The sequence below is a fragment of the Dermacentor variabilis genome, chromosome 5, assembly GCF_050947875.1.
Source record: "Dermacentor variabilis isolate Ectoservices chromosome 5, ASM5094787v1, whole genome shotgun sequence".
Taxonomy (NCBI): domain Eukaryota; kingdom Metazoa; phylum Arthropoda; class Arachnida; order Ixodida; family Ixodidae; genus Dermacentor; species Dermacentor variabilis.
Window position 1 is genome coordinate 103,866,530 of NC_134572.1, and position 18,912 is coordinate 103,885,441.

At 43.3% G+C, this 18,912-nt stretch overlaps 1 protein-coding gene across 2 annotated transcripts in view; it reads left to right on the forward strand.

The window, feature by feature from the left end:
• Positions 1–18,912, forward strand: part of LOC142583009 (nonsense-mediated mRNA decay factor SMG9) — a 43,173-nt gene that overhangs the window by 1,270 nt on the left and 22,991 nt on the right. For both annotated transcript variants that reach the window (XR_012828531.1, XM_075693233.1), the window contains exons 3-8: positions 5,218–5,413; positions 7,429–7,520; positions 9,214–9,326; positions 11,906–12,014; positions 17,189–17,290; positions 17,772–17,857. Coding sequence is in view for 1 of the 2 variants with exons in the window: in XM_075693233.1 (XP_075549348.1) it covers positions 5,218–5,413; positions 7,429–7,520; positions 9,214–9,326; positions 11,906–12,014; positions 17,189–17,290; positions 17,772–17,857 (698 nt within the window). In the remaining variant the exon portion in view is untranslated. The remainder of the gene's footprint in view (positions 1–5,217; positions 5,414–7,428; positions 7,521–9,213; positions 9,327–11,905; positions 12,015–17,188; positions 17,291–17,771; positions 17,858–18,912) is intronic.

Consider the following 18,912-nt stretch of genomic DNA (forward strand, 5'->3'; position numbering starts at 1 on the left):
ATGCGCTGCCGTGTGAGACGCGTGAAGCCAAGCCTGCGAAGTTCTTCCCAGATAATGGCAACCCGCGAACGCATTGTCGCTGCCATTTCAGAACTTGGTACTCTTATTTCTGACCGCTGCCAATGATCCGTACTCGAAAGAGATGATTAGACACCGTTTCAAGCAGCAGTACTTAGGCAGAGTTTACAACTGTGGAAATCTGGACACACCAGAAAATCCGATTTCTGGGCCTCGAAAAGTTCCGAGCAATTGAGATGATTCCGAGTCTTGTATGCTGCCTTCCTCTATTCAAGCCGCGTTGTCTGTTTAATGGTTAAAATGCATTTGTTATCTGCCTTTGCAAGAATGCACAGAGCTGAGAGCTGCTGACAATCATGCACTCATGAGAGTTTTGATGTGTGAAACAATATTTGAAAGAAAAATTACTTGTGGTAGGAAACACAAGTACATAAAGCAGGAACAGTGTATACTTGCGGTTCATTCCTGTTGCTTTATTCTCTTGTTGTTGTCCTTCATTGAGGTGATGAGTCTATTTCATGCACTTCGATTCAGCAATGCAAACTGCTGCAATGATTTGTGCAAGGCCGCGATGAAGAAAGAATTCATTTGAATTAATGCTTCGTGTATGAGTGTCAGCTGTAGCAATCGCCAATCTTTCTTCTCGTAAGCATGAACTCTTGCTGAAACATGACCATGAACACCATGCATCGCAAGCTACTTTGTGCCTGATTATCGCTGGGCCACTGTGCCTTGCAGATACAATGCAATATTGGGATCTAAATAATGTCGAGCTTGTTACGTTGTCGAGGTAGCAGCAGTAGCACACGAGCGCAGCCTCGTAGTTGTTAGCTGTCTGTGTCATGAGGACAGAAGCAATCTATGATGCTTGTCGAGTGAAGAATGTTGAGAGGTGTATGCACAGATAAGAGTCATGTACAAATACGGCTAAGGCCTCCTACACCATGTGTCACAGTGGCACATCCATTCTGAGGAGGAGGAGAAGGCAGAACAAGCTTTATTTGCCTAAAACACACACACACACAAAATCGGGGGTACCTTTCTTGTAGCTATGCCTTTTTCGATGCCGATTCCTTTTCATAATCACGAGTGTCAGGGCATTCACTCATGAAGGATTGGGCAAGAAAGGCCAATCCAAGGCTGCTCCAGTGCCACAGTTGTTTATACGATTTGATCATTTTTAAGTTTTACGGAAATCTTAAAGATCACTTCTGACAGATGGCATAATTCTAGTCCTTGAAATGGATTATTCAAAGAGGCAGACATACGTCGCATAAGCAATCGAAACACATCATCAGCTAATTGACAAAAAATTACCAATTCCTAATTAATGACTTTATGGCACATATTGCAATTTACGAATTGTAGGCAAGAAGTTTGCGAGGCATATCCACTTGGAAAGAATATTGAGGATGGCATGGGTTTCTGTATGTGTTCCATCAAACTAGTGATAAAAATTTACCATTGTTCCACTTACTTTTTTAACAAAACAATATTTTATGCATTGAAGTACAAGCATAACTGGAATGCCCATGCCATCTGTCACACACTTTGGCAATGAACATCTCGAAACTGGTGTTATCCTGAAAATTCATTCTAAGTGCGTATGTCTTTCCAACTCAATGGCTACAATCTGTAAATTGCAATATGGACCATAAAGTAATTAATGAGGAATATAATTAGTGTTTTTAATTAGTTGAATATATGTTTCATTTTCTCATGCAAGTAATGTCCGCCTCTTTGAATAATCCAGCCCAAGGACTCAAATTATGCTATCAGCCACAGGCGATTTTTAAAGTCCTGTAAAACTGAAATATATGTACATTCACATATATATATTCGACAAGGAAATGACGCTGAATGCCAAACCCTGGCGAAGAGTCAAAGCGTCACTTTAAAAGGTTTCAGCAAGTCCAAACAGTGTTGTAATCACAGAAGTTGTCACAAGGAACTGGCTTTTACTTCCACTATGGCTGGAATTCTAGGAAACTTGTAGCAAGGGAAGTGGGCTTTACAATTTGTGTTTTTGCAATGCATGTACTGGCAGTACATTTGTGTGTAGGTTTGTTTAGGTAGCCATGTGCAGCATGCAGCACCCACCTTTTAAAGGGACACTAAAAAGACAAAGAATTTCTTCTGTATGAGTAAATTACCCTTCTGCAATGCCAAAAACACCACCCTTAATGCGAGAAGGTGCTTGGTATGCCATAAAAAAATAAAAACGTAAAAGACGCCACCTTGAAGTTCTTGCACCAGTTTAATGTGACGTCATTGATTTTGAGAGCTTCTGGTAGTGCCGAGTTAATTCTTTAGCAGTAAAGATAGACTCAACTACATTGTTTCCCAAAGGAGCCAAAGACTGAATATGGCAAGTTTCATGAATTTTTGCTGAGCCAGCATGGCCCAAACACGAAAAAATGCTCTGAAATATGTGACGTCACAGTCAGTGGCGTAGCAACGGGGGGGTGTCATATACGTCTGAAGACACCCCTCTTTCCGCCGGTTACACCTGTGGAGGGCGGGGTGACAGAAGACCTATGGACCCCGGGTGCCAGGCGACCTAGCTACGCCACTGGTCACAGTGACGTCCCGGCGTTAGGGTTCCGGTGCGAAATGCAAAAAATGAAACTATGATCCTCCTTTTCTCTTCTAATAATCAACCTATTATCATGAAATTGATGACAGCAGAGTTTTAAAAGAACATTTTGTTGGTCTACATTGGTTTATTGGGCCGCTTTAACGTCCCTTTAATTGCTGAGAGCTGTTGTAGCTTTAGCATGAAGGTGCATTCATTGATTTAGTCCAACCACATCAGTGTCGATAGGTATAAAGGTGGAAGAGAAGAGCCATACAACAGGGGACAGTCAAGCACATAATGACAATACATGGTATAAAGGTGGAAGAGAAAAGCTATGTCACAGGGGGACAGTCAAGCACATAATGATAATAAATGTTCTAAGTTGCTATAAGTGCTGTAATGAGTAAATGTTTAGAGCATGTACAATGTGAGCAGAGAGTGCAGAGCTGCCCATTCAGCCTGTTCACTAATGGAGTTTGTTCCTTGCTCATGAAGTCTGTTAACCTTTGATCACCAGTTCTTTTATAACCTTTGTTCACCTATTAACTTATTCAGTCAGTGTGCATAGCCCACTTCACTCGAGTGTCTGTTAGAACTGCCGGAAATAAAGTTATAACCTATGACGTTGAAGTTCCTTCAACGCGGTGTAGCTTGGCAAAAGAACAACCGTAGCGGCCAAGCAGTTGAACAGTGTTGTTCTCTGTGTGTATGTACCTTGCTACTGTTATAAATGCATCTCATGGGAGATAAAGTCTTGTCAGTGGGACTGTTATTACTCTCCTTGACGCATGCACACGCTCGCTGCTTTCAATTGGCTTTTCTATGTTCTTGCCTTTGCACTGTCTGCTTTGCACAGCACATAACAGTACAAAGAATGCTATGATGTAATACAAGCATTGTTTCTTTTGCTGGACTGCTTGACAGTACCAATACACACAAGAATTGTGAACTCTGCCCTTGCTTATGTTTGATCTCTGGTGACGTATAGTATGAATTAACTGTACCTACCAATGTTCCTTGACACTTATCTGTGTCAGTACTAACATTGTAAATTGTGACATTCACCTATCTTCTGTAAAATAGTTGATTGGTAAGTGATAGGATTAGGTATTTCTTTACATGTAGATGTGCTATGGCACTTGTATTTGGCGTCTTGCTCTTCATGCATCGGGGCAGTCTGAAAGTGTCTAGCCTTGTGAAATAATGGACCACATACAGGGTTCTTGCTGATTAATAGCGATGATTGTAGAATAGTATTTGTTACATATAACATTCGTTTGAGTAGAACAGCGCAGATTACCTATATGGTGCAGTTTTTCTCTCTGCACTTGAGTATAATACTTTGATCGCTGTGCATACAATTCTGTAGGTCTCTCAGTAAAGTGTGTTGGCTGTTCTGGGTCACTGGTCTGACACAATATGTTATTTTCTGCAGTATATTGCTGAAGCAAAGGTGACAGAAACTGACTGTTCTTGCACCATTTTATATGCAATAACTGTTTGGAGGCAGTGGTTTTTGACTTGTGAATTCTTTTGTGTGTGTCTGTGCTACTATGAAAGTGCTGCACCAGGATAACAAAGACATATCACTTACTTGTCAGTTGAGATAGCCACTGCACTTCCATGTCATTATGTCAAATGTACATTGAGCAAAAGGCAGGTGTGACATTTATACACCGCTTATCTAGGTGTATGCTATATGTGCAATAAGCTATTTATAACATTGCTCTTGTTGGCAACCCCAGTTGAAGGCAGTGCAAGATTTTTTCACCAGGAATTTCCTATAGACTCAGCTTTATGATGTGAATATGACACTTTATCTTAAAAAAAAAAAAAAGAAACCAAGGATTTTACTCAAATGGGAATGATCTTCAAGGGGCGGCATTCATTCATCACTACCTCAGCTTGTTTTGGCCTTGTTATGCATGTGTGTTATCAAAGTTGCTATGGAATGAAAACTTGCTTCTGTACATGTTGACCGCTGCTGCGTGCTGAAGAGTATGGTTGTCTGTCTGTGCAGTTTATTGCATGCCACGTTCCAGATCCACATGTAACCCTTTTGCAACATTTATCTTTGGATGTCGCATACACATTTTTTCCCCTTTCAATACCTATTGCAGTGATTCCTGTGGTGCCATCCGTAATAATGTGATTGTGCCTTCTGACTCTCATAGCTGCTACAGAAGGTGCCATTGTGCCGCCTCTGAGGGTTGATGTGTACTAGCCTATTCCTGTTACTGTCACCACAAATGGCACTGGCTACAGCAGATGAACTCGATTACAATTGAGCTTCTGTATAACAAACGCAGGTAGAACAAATGATTAGCTATTATGAAGTAAATCTAAAACATTTATCACTGATATCAGTATGTAACAAAGTTATGCTTATAACGAATGTTTTGGTATAACGAAGATACGGCACCCTCCAATGGTAGCCAAGGAGGCAGATGCATCCTAAATCAACCGACAGAGGGTACTACAAAGGTATTATGGTTTTGTTATGAGAAGGTTCGACTGTATTACTCAAATAGCTAGTGGCCAGTAACATTATACAGTGGCTAGTGGCAAAAAAAAAAAGGACACGAATAAGGAAGAAAATGTTGCTCCCTTCATCTGTCCAGGGCTCTTCCTCCCAGACTCAGTCACAGGCTGGTGGAGATGCAGCTTCTGGAGACAGTTCGAAGCCTACCGTGCTGCTCAGCAAGGCATCGTCAAGGGCTGAATCCCCAGCATCTTCGTCAAGCACACCCAAAGATGATGCTCAACCATCTGCTTCTGTGAGCACCAACACATCTATCAAGCAGCCACCCCCAGAGAGTGAGTGGATTAAGGTTTGGAAGACCCATGACAATGAGATCAGCAGTAATAGCATTCTGTTGCTGAACACAAAGTCAGTTTTGAAGTTTGATTGTTGTGGCACATTATGACGAGGGCAGAAAGGCTTGTGTACTGAGATGCCATTATGCGTTAAAGGACCTCTGATTGTCACAATTAATCTTGAGTGCTCAATTATATTACTTTAGGAAGTAAAAGGTAATTAATCATTATTACGGATCAGGGTATGACATCCTTACTGAAAGGGAGTGTGGTTCATGTTTGCAGCATCTTAGGCTAAGGGCATTGAATTCTCATTTTATTAGATGCCTCCCTGAAGTGTTTACAAGAAGCTGGGTGACTCAAACAGTCCAGGCATTTCAAAATTATAATTATATGGCCGTGGGTAGTAGTTCACTGCAGGTGTCCTTTATTTACCTTATTTACTGTAAACTCACATGTTTAATCCTCATCAAAGACCTACATGCTTTTGAAGACTGAAAGAGGGCACAAATTAAACTCAACTTAGGGTGTAGCTTCTCGACATTTCAAAAGGCATTTTCATGAAGCCTCAACTGAAAGTGAAATCTACATTGCTGTCAAGCACCTGAAGGGGAAAATGTTCATATAGATTTGCTTTGCATTATCGTAAAGCTGTATTATGCATGAAGACAAGTTCATTATTAGCCTTACCTGTGTTTCTACCTTTCATCTCTCAGTGCTGGCACACAGTTGTTGAATTGTATCTAAAGACTACATTCAAGGTAAAGATGAACTTCAACATATTAAACATGAATGTGTTAAATATTTTTGAGGTCATACAGGGGTTTTGCTCCAATGCAGAATAAAAAGAAAGCTTGCGAACATTTGGTCTGGGGAGCAGGCTTAACAGTGGCAGTCAGAGACACTCCGAGGCCAGCAAGAGAGTAATGGCAACAAGCACGGCATGCAAACATACATTAAAACATAAAAATTGTAGATGCAAGAGCACAGGGCATGGGAGCAAGCGAGAATTACATCAAAGCATCCCTACAGAGTGTTCCGAGTAACACAGCGTGCTCGCAGTTTAGCTGGTGTCCAAAAAAGCTGGTGCGGTTCGTCGCTCAAAGAAGTGTTCAAGGAGAGATGGCAGGCAGGCTCTTGCAGGCTCTTGTGCATCTGCTGGGCAACGGGAGTGTGTAGCGTGTCGTCTTGAAGTCCCCTCGGGCGTTGGCACTCAACCGGGCCCCTCTGGCAGTTGGCTTCCCGGCTGTGTTCGTCTGACCATGTCAACACGTCATCCCTGCTCCTCTTCTCAGCTCCGTCTGTCTCTGCCAACGGGGTCTCTTCTTCTGTAGGCTGATTGAGCCACGCGTAATTTGTGGATTTGCTGTGTACCCTCTGTGGCACTTCTTGATTTATTCTTTTCCTGTGCTACAAACGCATGTGCAGCGAGGCATCATCTTTGTTGTGGGTGGGGCATGTGCTTGCATGCTTATGGTGCCACTTCGTCGTCATCGTGTAAGCGTTGCCTATAACAAAAAGGTCATGGAGTTCGTGATTTATAAAATGCACTAGTTTAGCTTATCCTAAGCAGCGTCTGAAGTCAGTGTTAAGATGACTAATGGCAGCAGCAGTGCCCTCTTGTTTTGTTTTGTGCAGAAGGTCATTTATGCTACAGGAGTAACTGTGGCCTTTGAGTATGCACTTAGCATGCGCAAACACTCATGCATTATGAAAATGTTGAGGAAAACTGGCCAAACATTCTGATTGAACACATTTGAATTAGGTGCTGAAAAATTTCATTTCTATATTATTTGATTTTCAAATATTGTCTCCTGCAACCCGAACAGTTCATTGTCCTTGGTTCAATTTCCGATTGATGTAATGCACACCATCTGCGCTTAACTTTGATAACATAGATTTCCAAAGTCTCTTTGTATTCTTCTTCAAAGGAGGAGCTTTACTTGACTGTGTAAAATGGCTAGCTGACATAATGGACCAAAAGCTTGTGGACTTGTCTTGGCTCTTGGCTGCAGGCTTGAGTGACCGACTAGCAGCACCTCCTGACATGGCTGCCCCCGTCAAGTTTATTGATGATTCCTTACAGTGGTGTGATAATGCACTTGAGGTATGCCTGCGTTTTCACAGCTGGGCTTTGTTCCATGTCACCCCATTAGTCATACCATTCTTCTTGATAACTTTTGCCTCTGGTGACTACGGCTTTTGCTGATTTTTTAAAAATCTTATTGCTGTGATGCCTTGTATGATACCAGACACTCTTACCTTGTCAAGAAACAAGATCTAACAAAAGATCCATGAAGGTCCCAGTCAGTGGCCTAACTTTTTTTTTCTACTCGACTCATTGTGTGTAGCTATCAATGCATGCAGAAATAACTCATGAACTCAAAGGGCCCAACCTGAGTGTACCATGCTAAGTTTTTGTATTGACATGAACTTGAGATCAGGTGATAGGATCCTTCTTGTTTACATATAAGGTCACGTCAACATACATTGATGCAGTTTTGTTTGGCACCATCGGACTACTCTGCAGCCTCGCTGCTTTTACCTTCCACTGCTCTCTTGCATTGCAGCAGATATATGCCTTGGTTTGTGCTCAAATGCCTGTATTTCCCCTAGGATATTGATAGGCTGACTTTTCTGCAAAGCTTAGCCACCTATAAGAGGAGGTTTCTGAATACAAATACTCAGGTGTCATTCTAACAAAACATTTTTCATGGTCTAAACATACTGAATATGTAAATGGAAAAGCCCTAAAAAAAAAAAAGAAAAGGTTATTTACGCCACACATTAGCTAAGACCCTACCGCGATACTAAACTGCTATTATATAAAATGTTGATTCGCCCTGTTCTAGGATATGCATCTGTCGTTTGGTTCCCCTACAAACAATGTGATATAATCTCGCTCAATAACGTTCAATGAAAATCTATCCATTTCATTAGCCAAAATTACAGCCACAGTTTCTCACCAACACAGGCTGAACAATCTTTGAACAATTAAGCCATTCCTTTCACGTTATCACATAAAAGCCTTAAAGATTTTATATGCAATTAGTAACTCCACCTGGGGTCTTCCTGATTGTAACTATATCACATTTACTGAGGCAAGTTGTACCTGTAGCTTCCACGCCTTGAACATAGCGCCTATTTATGCCCGTAGTAACACATTCAAGTAAAATTTTTTTCTGTGTACAATAGAGCTTTGAAATTCTCTACCCAGTAACATTCGTTCACTATCACTAAAAGATTTTATAGCTACTACTGGTAAGCACTTCACTAACATGTAATGTGCTTCTTTTTGATCATTCTTCTTTTTATGTATGTGTGTTTTTAATGTGTAATGTATAGTAATGTATGAAGTTCCCACTCCTGCTATAGCCCTGTATTAGGCTGCAGTATATGTAAATAAATAAATAAAATAAATAAATAGTCCCAGTGCTATAATCCAAGCAGTATCACTATGAGCTTTCTCAAGCTGGCTGTTTAACTTAGAAATGTCGCATTACATGCGTGCAAATCCAGTAGATTCACTAATACTGCAGTAATTTCCTAGTATATGCAATTCAGATAGCTGTCTCCTAGCCAAGCTTCATTATCCGTGCACACATTTACTGTTCCTTTCTAGAGAACCCTGAGATGCTAGGCTTCTCGTGTTTAATTTTTGATGCTAAACATAGATTAAAGAAACAAAGTGGATTTGGTGCAATATTGTTTTGTGTTTGAAAGAAAAATTATGGATTGTAAATGTGATGGGCTAGCTGTGTAGGGTGTGGGCTTTGTTTCTTCCTTTCCTCTCTGCCCAGTACCTTGTGGACCAGCCAGACTTCTATGTGGTCGGAATCGTTGGCATGCAGGGTGCTGGGAAGTCAACTGTTATGTCAGTACTCGCTGGGCAGTATGGTCAAGCAGGCATGAGGTGGGTACTATTGCTGCACACTGTTTGTCGTCGCTATGTTTCTGTAGCTGTTGGAAACAGGATACTGAAGGCATTGTTTCGCAATGGCGAGAGGTGGTACTTTGTAGGACAACCATAATGAAACCGCATTCAACATCGTCATTCTCGGTCAATTGCTGCCTGCAGGGCAGAGACCTTTCCCGAAGATCCCCAAATGCCTCGGTCCTTCGTCGATTGAACCAGTCCTCTATCTGCATATTTCATAATGGCATCACTAAATCTGATCCTCTGTTGCCCTCAACTACATTTTCCTTACTTTGGCACCCATTCTTGTACTTTGATAGCCCACCATTTATCTCTTTGGTGTGCTATATTTTAACTATGCTTTTACTTTGTTGATTAGAATGAGGGGGAAGGCACAGAGGTCAATTTGAGTAAGAACACTCTTGGCCTGCTCTGGCCTCAATGGGGGAGGATGAAAAAAGAATATAGACGTGTGATGAGGGATGGTGATATAGAAGAGGCACGAACATGGTGCAGGCCACTTCAGTACATTTCGGTTGTCAACCAAGAAACTCTAAATATATTTTAAAAGATAATAAAAAAATCCACCAGGTTGCATGTTTATGCTTGAGGGCACTGACTAAAATGAAACTGTATGAAAAGGCATCAAGAAATAGCTGGTGTTTGGCCTTCTAATCTAATTTGTGAACAGATACCAAGGAAAGACTTTACAGTCTGGTAGGCACTACGATTAGAGGTTCCAGTATGACCAGCACCTGCATGGCACTTATAGTAATAGGAGTTTGGCAACTGAATGGCAGGGAATCGCGCGATGATTTCAGTAGATTCTTCGTCATTTTCTTAGTCTTATGTAATTGTTGCTGTTACTGGTAGGAGTGTGTGAATATCAAAATTGTGAATACAAATCGAATATGAATAGTTAGCCTCGAATATCATAGTATAACGATATTCACATGCATTTATAGCAAGTTGGGTTAATTTGTTATGTTGGAACATTGAAGTTACATTGTCAAGGTTAAAAAACTAGACTAGTAGGCCGTTATACTAAAACATTGTGTATTTGGCTCATACTAACTTAGAAAATTCAGTAATTTTTTCTAGCTTTCCTCACCAGCCTGTGCCTTATTATACCGCATCAGATGCCCATAAACTCGAAGACATTTGACCCTGTGCCAGTCGCCACTCATCGCACTTGCTGCCAAGCAATAAGCTCAAAATTGGGGGCGGCATTACAAAGAAAAAAAAAGGAAAGAGAGAGAGAAAAAATAAACTTTATTATTTGACCAGGCTTCTTTGACTTGAGCCCAAAGGTAGGTGGCCTCCTCAATCCACATAGCCATGGTTCTCTGCTGCTGCACGAGCCCTGTTCACCAACTGTAGCTGGTTGTCAGGGTCTTGCGTCACCAGCATAGCCTCCCACTGGTCTTCCGATTCTTCCTCTGGTTCTGCTTCTTTCTGGGCATTATCGCCTGGTGGTGGGGATGGCGGTGGTACGTCTGGGTTGTTGCTGCACCCCAGCACCATGTGGCGTAAGGTGTTGGGCGTGTCCGGAGGGCATAACTTGCAGTCTCGCCCGTAGGTGCCCGGATACATGGCGTGCAGCAGTGTTCCATGCGGGTAGGTTCCAGCCTAGAGCCTTCTCCAGGTTACCGCTTGCTCCCTACTCATCGTCTTATGCGCGGGCGGGTAGCCACGCCTCTGCTTCCTGTAGTGCGCCAGGATATCCGAGTGCTTCGTGGATATCCGTTCATCATCCTCGTCGCAGTCGTTGGTCCGTGTTCTCTGCGTGTCGGAGATGGCTCGGCGTGCATGATTTTGAGCCGTGGCCTGTGCCGCCTCGTTCCCCGCGAGAGATTCGTGTCCCGGCGTCCAGAGGATGTTCGCTTCTTCTATCTCGGTGTTCTTCAAGTCCTGAAGTGCTGCCTTTCCGATCCTTCCGTTCATATGCCTTCTCGCAAGAAGCGTGCCGAAAAAAAAAAAGAAAAAAAGAAAGAAACGGCACTCTTGCACGCCAACCCGTGCCCCTTGCTACTGAGAAACTGGCTTTCCCGCAAAGATTAGACGCTTAGTGGCTAGGTGTGCTTTACAGGCGAAATTTCGCTAGCAGCATGAAATGGTCACAAAATTCAGCACAAGATTGCCGCAATATTCTTGGATTAGATAGAAACAAATGTTAAGAACCGTGTTTGCTTTTGCACAGCCAGAAATGCATTCGATTTGATTCGAATAGTTGTATCCAACCGAATATATATCATTCGAATTGAATACGAATATTACAAATCTAATATTCGATAATATTCGGACTTCTTGAATATTCGCACATCCCTGGTTACTGGCTTTATGAGCTCTGTGACCATGCAGTTGTTTGGCCTATACTTGCATTGTCACTACTCTCATATTTCATGACCCCTACTGCCATTAACCTACTTCCTCTTACTTAAAAAAAATGCAATGTGGCTGTTAAGACATTCAATAGTTGGGCTAGAAATACCAGATGTCGTATAGGCACTGGTGACCGAATGTCTAACTGCATGACCTGTTACATACTTTGGAATTCTGTTCACCTGTCTCTGCAGGCAGCTGTTTCGTCCGCAGAGCCGAGAATTGCGGGAGCTTGGCCAACACTGCACAACTGGTGTGGACATTTATGTCACACCGGAGAGGATGATCCTGCTTGATACTCAGGTTAGTTGCTCAATTTTGTGCACTCGTCAGAATGGGCTTGCAGAATATCTTGAACTGACACTTAGTACAACTTTGATAATGCATTCACACCGACAAGTCACAAATGGTGCAGCACCAACTTGGTTGCCAGTAGCTGGTTTGGGTAAACAGACTATTTTGGGTCATTTCATTGCAGCTTGTTTTTTTCAGCTCTGTAGCCAGGGCCACAGAGCTGCTGAACCAATTACTAAACCTTCAAAGGAAGACATAGAAACACATATTTTGCTTGACAATAGTAGTGCAAAGGCACTTTTGCAATCACACCCAGTTCTTGCTCTTTTGACAGGAACTGTGCTGCCAGAGCGGACACTGCCTCTGTAGTATTCAAGGTGGTGGCAACAGACTCCTCAATAAAATACATGATGAGAGTTGAAAATACCACAAATGAAAAGCAAATACAGTGAAACCTCGTTAAACCGTAGTTGGCCGGAACTGGGAAAAAGTACGTACTAAACGGTAGTACTGTTTAACCAAAATAGCATGAGATCGCCCACTTACCTGTCGAAAACGGAACTCAGAGAGAGTGCGATGAAAGGGGGAAAAAAACATGCAATATTTATTCACTTCGCACGACAAAAGGGTTATTTTCGTTTGATGCCGTGGTGGCCTAGCACGATGACAGCGGCCTCAAACTTACTGAAGTTACGTGTCAGCTCTTCAGCCAGCCCCCTCTTCTTGGCAAACACTCGCATGGCAGATTCCTCGTTGACGTCACATTTTCTCCGTGCACGCACGCAGTAGTGCTGCAGAAGTCCTGGGGTGCCTTTTTCATTGCTGGGTGCTGGAGTTTCGCTCCCCTGTTCTCGTCGCGACGATTGCATTCATGAGGCTGACGTAACGCGCAGCTTCTGCCACTGTCGGGCCTGAATCGCCCATGCTGTCGCTTTCCGTGTCATCCTCATCACTGTCGCTAGTTGACACTTCGGCAACAACAGAGGCAACGATGGCGAAAAGTCGAACCTCGTATCCGACATCTCTTTGCGGTCGCAACAGCGCTGCTAAGCAACTTCGCATTCCAAATGCCACACACCTTAGTCAACAGCAGATCCTTGCCGCCTGCCAGCGCCGACTTCTTCGTGTCACGTTCGACAGCACGGACGATGTCTAATTTTTCTTCTATGCTGAGCACCCGGCGTCTTTTTTTATCAGAGTTTCGGCATGATGCGAGTCCTCGCTAGCATGACGCTACAATGCTCTCTGGCACGTTGTCAAAATGATGTTGATGTTGATGTGGCTTCATGCGGAAATGCACAGGGTGCTTGGAGGCCGTTGTTCCGATCTCTGAAACTTGTTGTTCTGCCGGGCCGCCCGATGGAGACGACGCCCCGCCGTGTTTGCACGACGAAAAGTGGAAGCGCTACGTTTTAACCGATGCGTACGCAATGAGCTGGTACAGTTTATGCGGATACAAAACGCATTATGTTCAATGGCCACTGTGTCGGGGATTTGACTTTAATACTTTTAAAACGTAACTACTGTTTAAGCGGGTACGGTTTAACGAGGTTTTACTGTATATTCATTGTGATGGAAGGTAGGGAGAGCACAGATTCTTAGACATTTTGGGATGGCAACTGGTGGGTTGTACTGCCGGCTGTGAGCACCCCTTCAGTCAGTAAGCCTGCTGTGAATTTGGCAATTTTCCCATCCTGCCTATTGAAACTCCATCCAGATATATTGAGCATTATTTAAAGCGTTATACTGTTACAAACAACACTTCAAACCCACCTGGGGTAGAAAGAAGATGCACGTGAAGTTCTGAAACATGGAAGTGCAACTGAACTAGGCGCAAGCCAGCCTGTACGCTGCTTCACTGCAACTCCAATGAACATACAACCTATTAATATGAGTGAGCAGTTGGCATGCACAGATTTCTGAAGCCACGAGGAACGTTGCTGTGGACTCCAGGATTTCACTGGTTTGTACACTGGTGCGATCTTAGAAGTCACAATTGTGGCCCTCTAATTTTTGCACTGTTCTCCCTGTGGCACTGCTTTGCATTACGCCTATTTGGATGATTTGGAGCAATGGCCACTGAAGCAGTGCTTTCATTGCTGTTGATGACCACGCAACGTCAGTCATGATAGTGGCACGACGTTCCGTTCTTAGGCAAAGTTGCAAAGAGTTGGTGGTTACTACTTCGTTATCGGGACAGCATGGTTTGCTGATGCTTCTCTTTTGTAGTTGCAATTTGCTGATAACGGTTCACAGAGACATTTTGCCTTTTATACTCCTTATTTTTTGACTGAGGCAACATAGAATGCATTACTTTATGTTGTTGCTGTGCTCGGCCTCGTTATTGTTATAGAGGCACTCGGCCAATGTGCACACAGAGTCAGAAACTACTGTTTCCTGCAACCGCTGTGGATGAAGCTGCGGCTGATATCGACACAATCGTGGATGGTGACTGCGCGGTCATGAAGGCACGCAGCCAAAGCGGTGATATGCACATCGGTAAATGCAATAATAAAGGCTTTAAAGGCACAAATAGGCACAGTGTTCTGTCGTTGCTGTCATTCATGTAGGATTTACACTGATGACCATGGTGATGCGAACTCCGCCGCTTCGTTTCTGTGGATGCTAACGCCGTTTTTGCTCTTTTGCGGTGCTCACCGAGCTCTGAGAGTTGTCCGAATTAACTGATGTGTGGCCAAATACGTCCGAATGAAATAAAAATCAACTATGGGGTTTTATGTGCCATTATGTGCCTTTATGGGGTTTTATGTGTGTGATTATGAGGCATGCCGTAGTGGGGTACTCCGCAATAATTTGGACCACCTATGGTTCTTTAACGTACACCTAAATCTAAGTGCACGGGTGTTTTCGCATTTCACCCCTATTGAAATGTGGCCGCCGTAGCCGGGATTCGATCCCACGACCCCGTTCTTAGCAGCCCAACACCATAGCCACTAAGCAACCACAGTGGGTATCCGATTTCCCGAATTAACGAGGGCTGAATTTACGAGGTTTTACTGCTCTGACCCAAATATATAACCAGCTTATGATAAAATTTGTGCACTAGAAATAAAGTCAAGTTAACCTATATTTTGTATAGTCATCTAAGAACATCATGCACAAAGACACAGCACAAAATAGATGCAAATACGCACAAATGCATGCATGTACACACCCACACACAGAGAGTGAACTTGGAACCAGACGATTACCCTAATTGGTATAAATTTCAGTGTGGTCAGAAACTTCTAAAAAAAGATAAAGAAGACAAACATCCACACGAAGGGATAGAACAAAAAATTATGCAGATCCCACGCACTGTGGGAATCGATGTTAGTGAAGCTTTCTTTGCTGTTTGCATTGATTAACGATAATTAGTGGAGATGTTGACGGCGAATATTTAGGTTCTGTAGCGTTTAGTGCAATACAAGAGTGGTGAGTTGATGTTAAACATTACCTTGCGTGCACCACTGCTGTTTCTCTCCATAGTATGCAGAACACACAGCGAGACATGTACACCCGTGAGCAAAAGTATACGGGTCACAGGGTCGTCGAAAATGCAGTTTCTTCGTAGTTAACATGCATAAATGGAAAGTAACAAGTGCATTGAAAATTGTTAATGCCAAGTTTGGAGTGCAGTCTTTAATTTCAATTTGCATTCACAGACAGAGGAGAAAATTAGTTTTATCGTGCAATCTCTAGTCTGTGCACTTTTGCTCATGGGTGTACATTGCAGGAGGCGTTTTTGCATGCTATCGTTCATAGCTTCCCGAGATGGTTAGCATTATCATTGCCTCACATTGTGCCAGAAGTGTTAAACTTTAATTGAATCGTGGGGTGTTATGTGGAAAAACTACAATCTGATTATGAGGCACGCTGTAGTGGGAAACTATGGAATGATTTTGACCACCTGAGATTCTTTAACGTGCACTAAGATCTAAGTACTACATGAGCGTTTTTTCATTTTGCCCTCATCGAAATGCAAACACTGATGTTGAGATCTAACGTGACCTCCAGCAATGCCATGGCCACTAAACCACGGCGCCGGGCACAGAAGTGCTGATTTGCAGGACAGCCGCTTGCGTAGTGCCGTCTTGATGCTGCAGTGCTTTGATGTGCCTTTGAGAATGCACGCTCATTGTCAATTGTCTGGTAGACAAATTTGCAGGGTGTTTATTTTTCAGAAATAACATAAATGTGCCTTACCTCATCGTACCATACTATACATTCACATGTATCCAGTTTGTCTGCAACTTCTGCCGTGTCTAGTGGTAGCGTTTCCTTTATTGAAGGGACCCCACAGGATGCATGCTTTCTGATGTGGCCTCTCCCCTCCCCCGCGCTCCCCCTGTGCGAGCTGTCATGAGTAAAGAATGGCAAGGCTGTTATTCTTTTATTTCGTGAATTCGTCAGCTCTGCCCATACTCTGCCTCCTTTTCCTGCCTCCTTTCTACTATTCTGTCTGCATTGCTTCTGCACACGTGAGTACAAAGGTAAGCACTGCAGCTTCTGCAGTCCTTTTGTGGGGAGCTCGGGCATAATTACAGCGTTCTGGAGGGTGTTGTGACAATGTCCGGGAGCTCCAGAGGGCGTAATGGCGACTGCTTGTAAAGGTCTAGTAGACCTCAAATGAGTTCATGACGTCGCCTTACTACCTCTGCCTCTGTGCCATGCTCCTGCCATTCATATGCACACTCAACCCCTCCCCCCCTCGACTCGTGCGAGACAGCAGCAGTGGAGAAGTCAAAGGGAGAGGCAAAGAAAGCTTCACTTCAAAATATTCTTTGTAGCATGTTGCTCTACAGCGAAGTTGCTAAAAGAGGGGAAAAAAAATTTGTGAAAAAGATCAAGTAGCAAGTGAATATATTAAACAGCCTGCTTTCAGGAATGATCTATACAGTGGGTATCCAAGTCATGAAGGCATTGAAACTAAAAAGCTCAAAAAATGGCAACATGTAATGGCACGGTCAAGATTGTTCCTGAAGTGATTGGCTTCTTTTTGCATGAGCCTTGCTGACGGAGCGTGCCACACGTCTTAGTGGGCGCAATGAAGTAAGGCCAAGGAGGACCTCCTATTCATTGAACATTACTTGAATTACCTCTGGTTATTCACTTGAAATCCTTGAAAAGTCCTTGAATTGCATGCCGACACTTCTGTGGGAATCCCAATGTCTTTCCTGCAGCCTGTCATCAGTGCCTCGGTGATGGACCACATGATCCAGTTTGAGAAGAAGACTCCCGGAGGTGGGGACTTTCATTCACTGGAGAATGCTCATGTCATGCAGGTGAGGAGGAGTCCCATTTCAGCCATGCATTGTGCAGGTCTTTCGCATCCTGTGCTCAGAGTATTTGCTGGCACCATATTGTAGTGGCGCTTATCACATGCGATGCAGCGTGAATATTAACCGTTGGCACATTTGGACTTTTCGTGCCTTTATGAACATCCTCTAGTCAGCAATTTTTCACTTCAGGAAGTTGTAAATTCTGAAATGGTAAACATAAGTCATGTTCAAATAAGCAACTTCAGAATGCACTGAAAACATAGCAAGCCAACCAGAATTTAAAATTTGCTTGAATTGACCTATGTTTTGAGATGTCTGAATTTGCGAAATCATAGGTCTGTAGTATTTGCGTCTTCCTGCAGTCAGAACGCTTTTCATTTTCTCACCTTTTCCTTGGCCTGAGTAGCTGCTGGCCTTTTCTGTAACTGAATTCACCAAATGTGCTGCTCATTTTCCAAATTTTTTGTCATTGCACATTATACAGTCTCTCCAGATGGCCTCTTTCCTGATGGCTGTCTGCCACACAGTCATTGTTGTGCAAGACTGGTTTGCTGATCCGAATTTCCTCAGGTACGCTCACACTTTCCTGCTTGCTTTCCTGTAGCCAGACATCTTAGCGCATGCAAAATTCTTTTAGTTTCTTGGAGTCAATAACATCAGCAAGTCTGTGAGGTTTGGAATCAGTAACAAAAGATTATCAGACTACTAGAATTCCTCTGGCACTGAACTCATTTGCTGTGACAGCAGCAGGCTCACGCAGAGGAAACTGTTTTGAAGAACAACATCTTTGTGATGTGCGCAATGTTGTCCTCATCCGCTACGTTTTTACCTGTAGTGGGCTTGGAAGTATACAGGAAGGTGCTTGAACCTTGCTCGGAGAGCCCAGCATGAATGTGTCGTGATAGGCCACTGGCTATTGCATCAGTCGTGAAAGTGCACATTGTGGCAGGGACATAAGTTCAAATGGTAGTAGCGGAGGTGGTTACTCTTATTTTCAGCGTATCATTGCTTATATGGCTACCCTCAGCTTTTTTTTTTCTGACGTACACAACTCCTAAGGTGCTGCAACGTCGGGTAAGACTTCTATCAGGAAACTGTTGAATATCATGCGCTTTTCTGTTAGAATTAAGAGGGTGGAACTTTGGGCCAGTTGGTCCGACATGTTTAAAAAGGAAAAGAACTGTGACTTCAGATAGCCGCTGTAAATAATACAGACATAGGTCCATATTCTCACGCCAGCTATCGGCCTCAAGTGCCACCACTGGAGAAACCAGCGCTACTATCACCATGACGTAGAAAGTGACATCACGTAACTCGCGTTCGCGCCTTTGCCACAGTCAACGCAGCTTGCTGGTTGGGTGCTTAGTTGCCCGCCTTTACAGCATGGTGTATTGCTTGATGGCGCAGTGCCGGACGTATTCAACCAAGCCCGGTGCAAATTGTTACATGTACTCCAACATGAAAGCGGCCGTGAAATGCTTGGCTAATAAAGTCACTGAAAACTAAATAATATAGTAATAGGTAAGAGTTGAACAAGCGATGCACATATGGCTTGTAGTGTGCTCACTTTATGTGACATCAGACACAATTCCCTGCGCAGAAAAGCGTGCGACTTTCATGCGTGC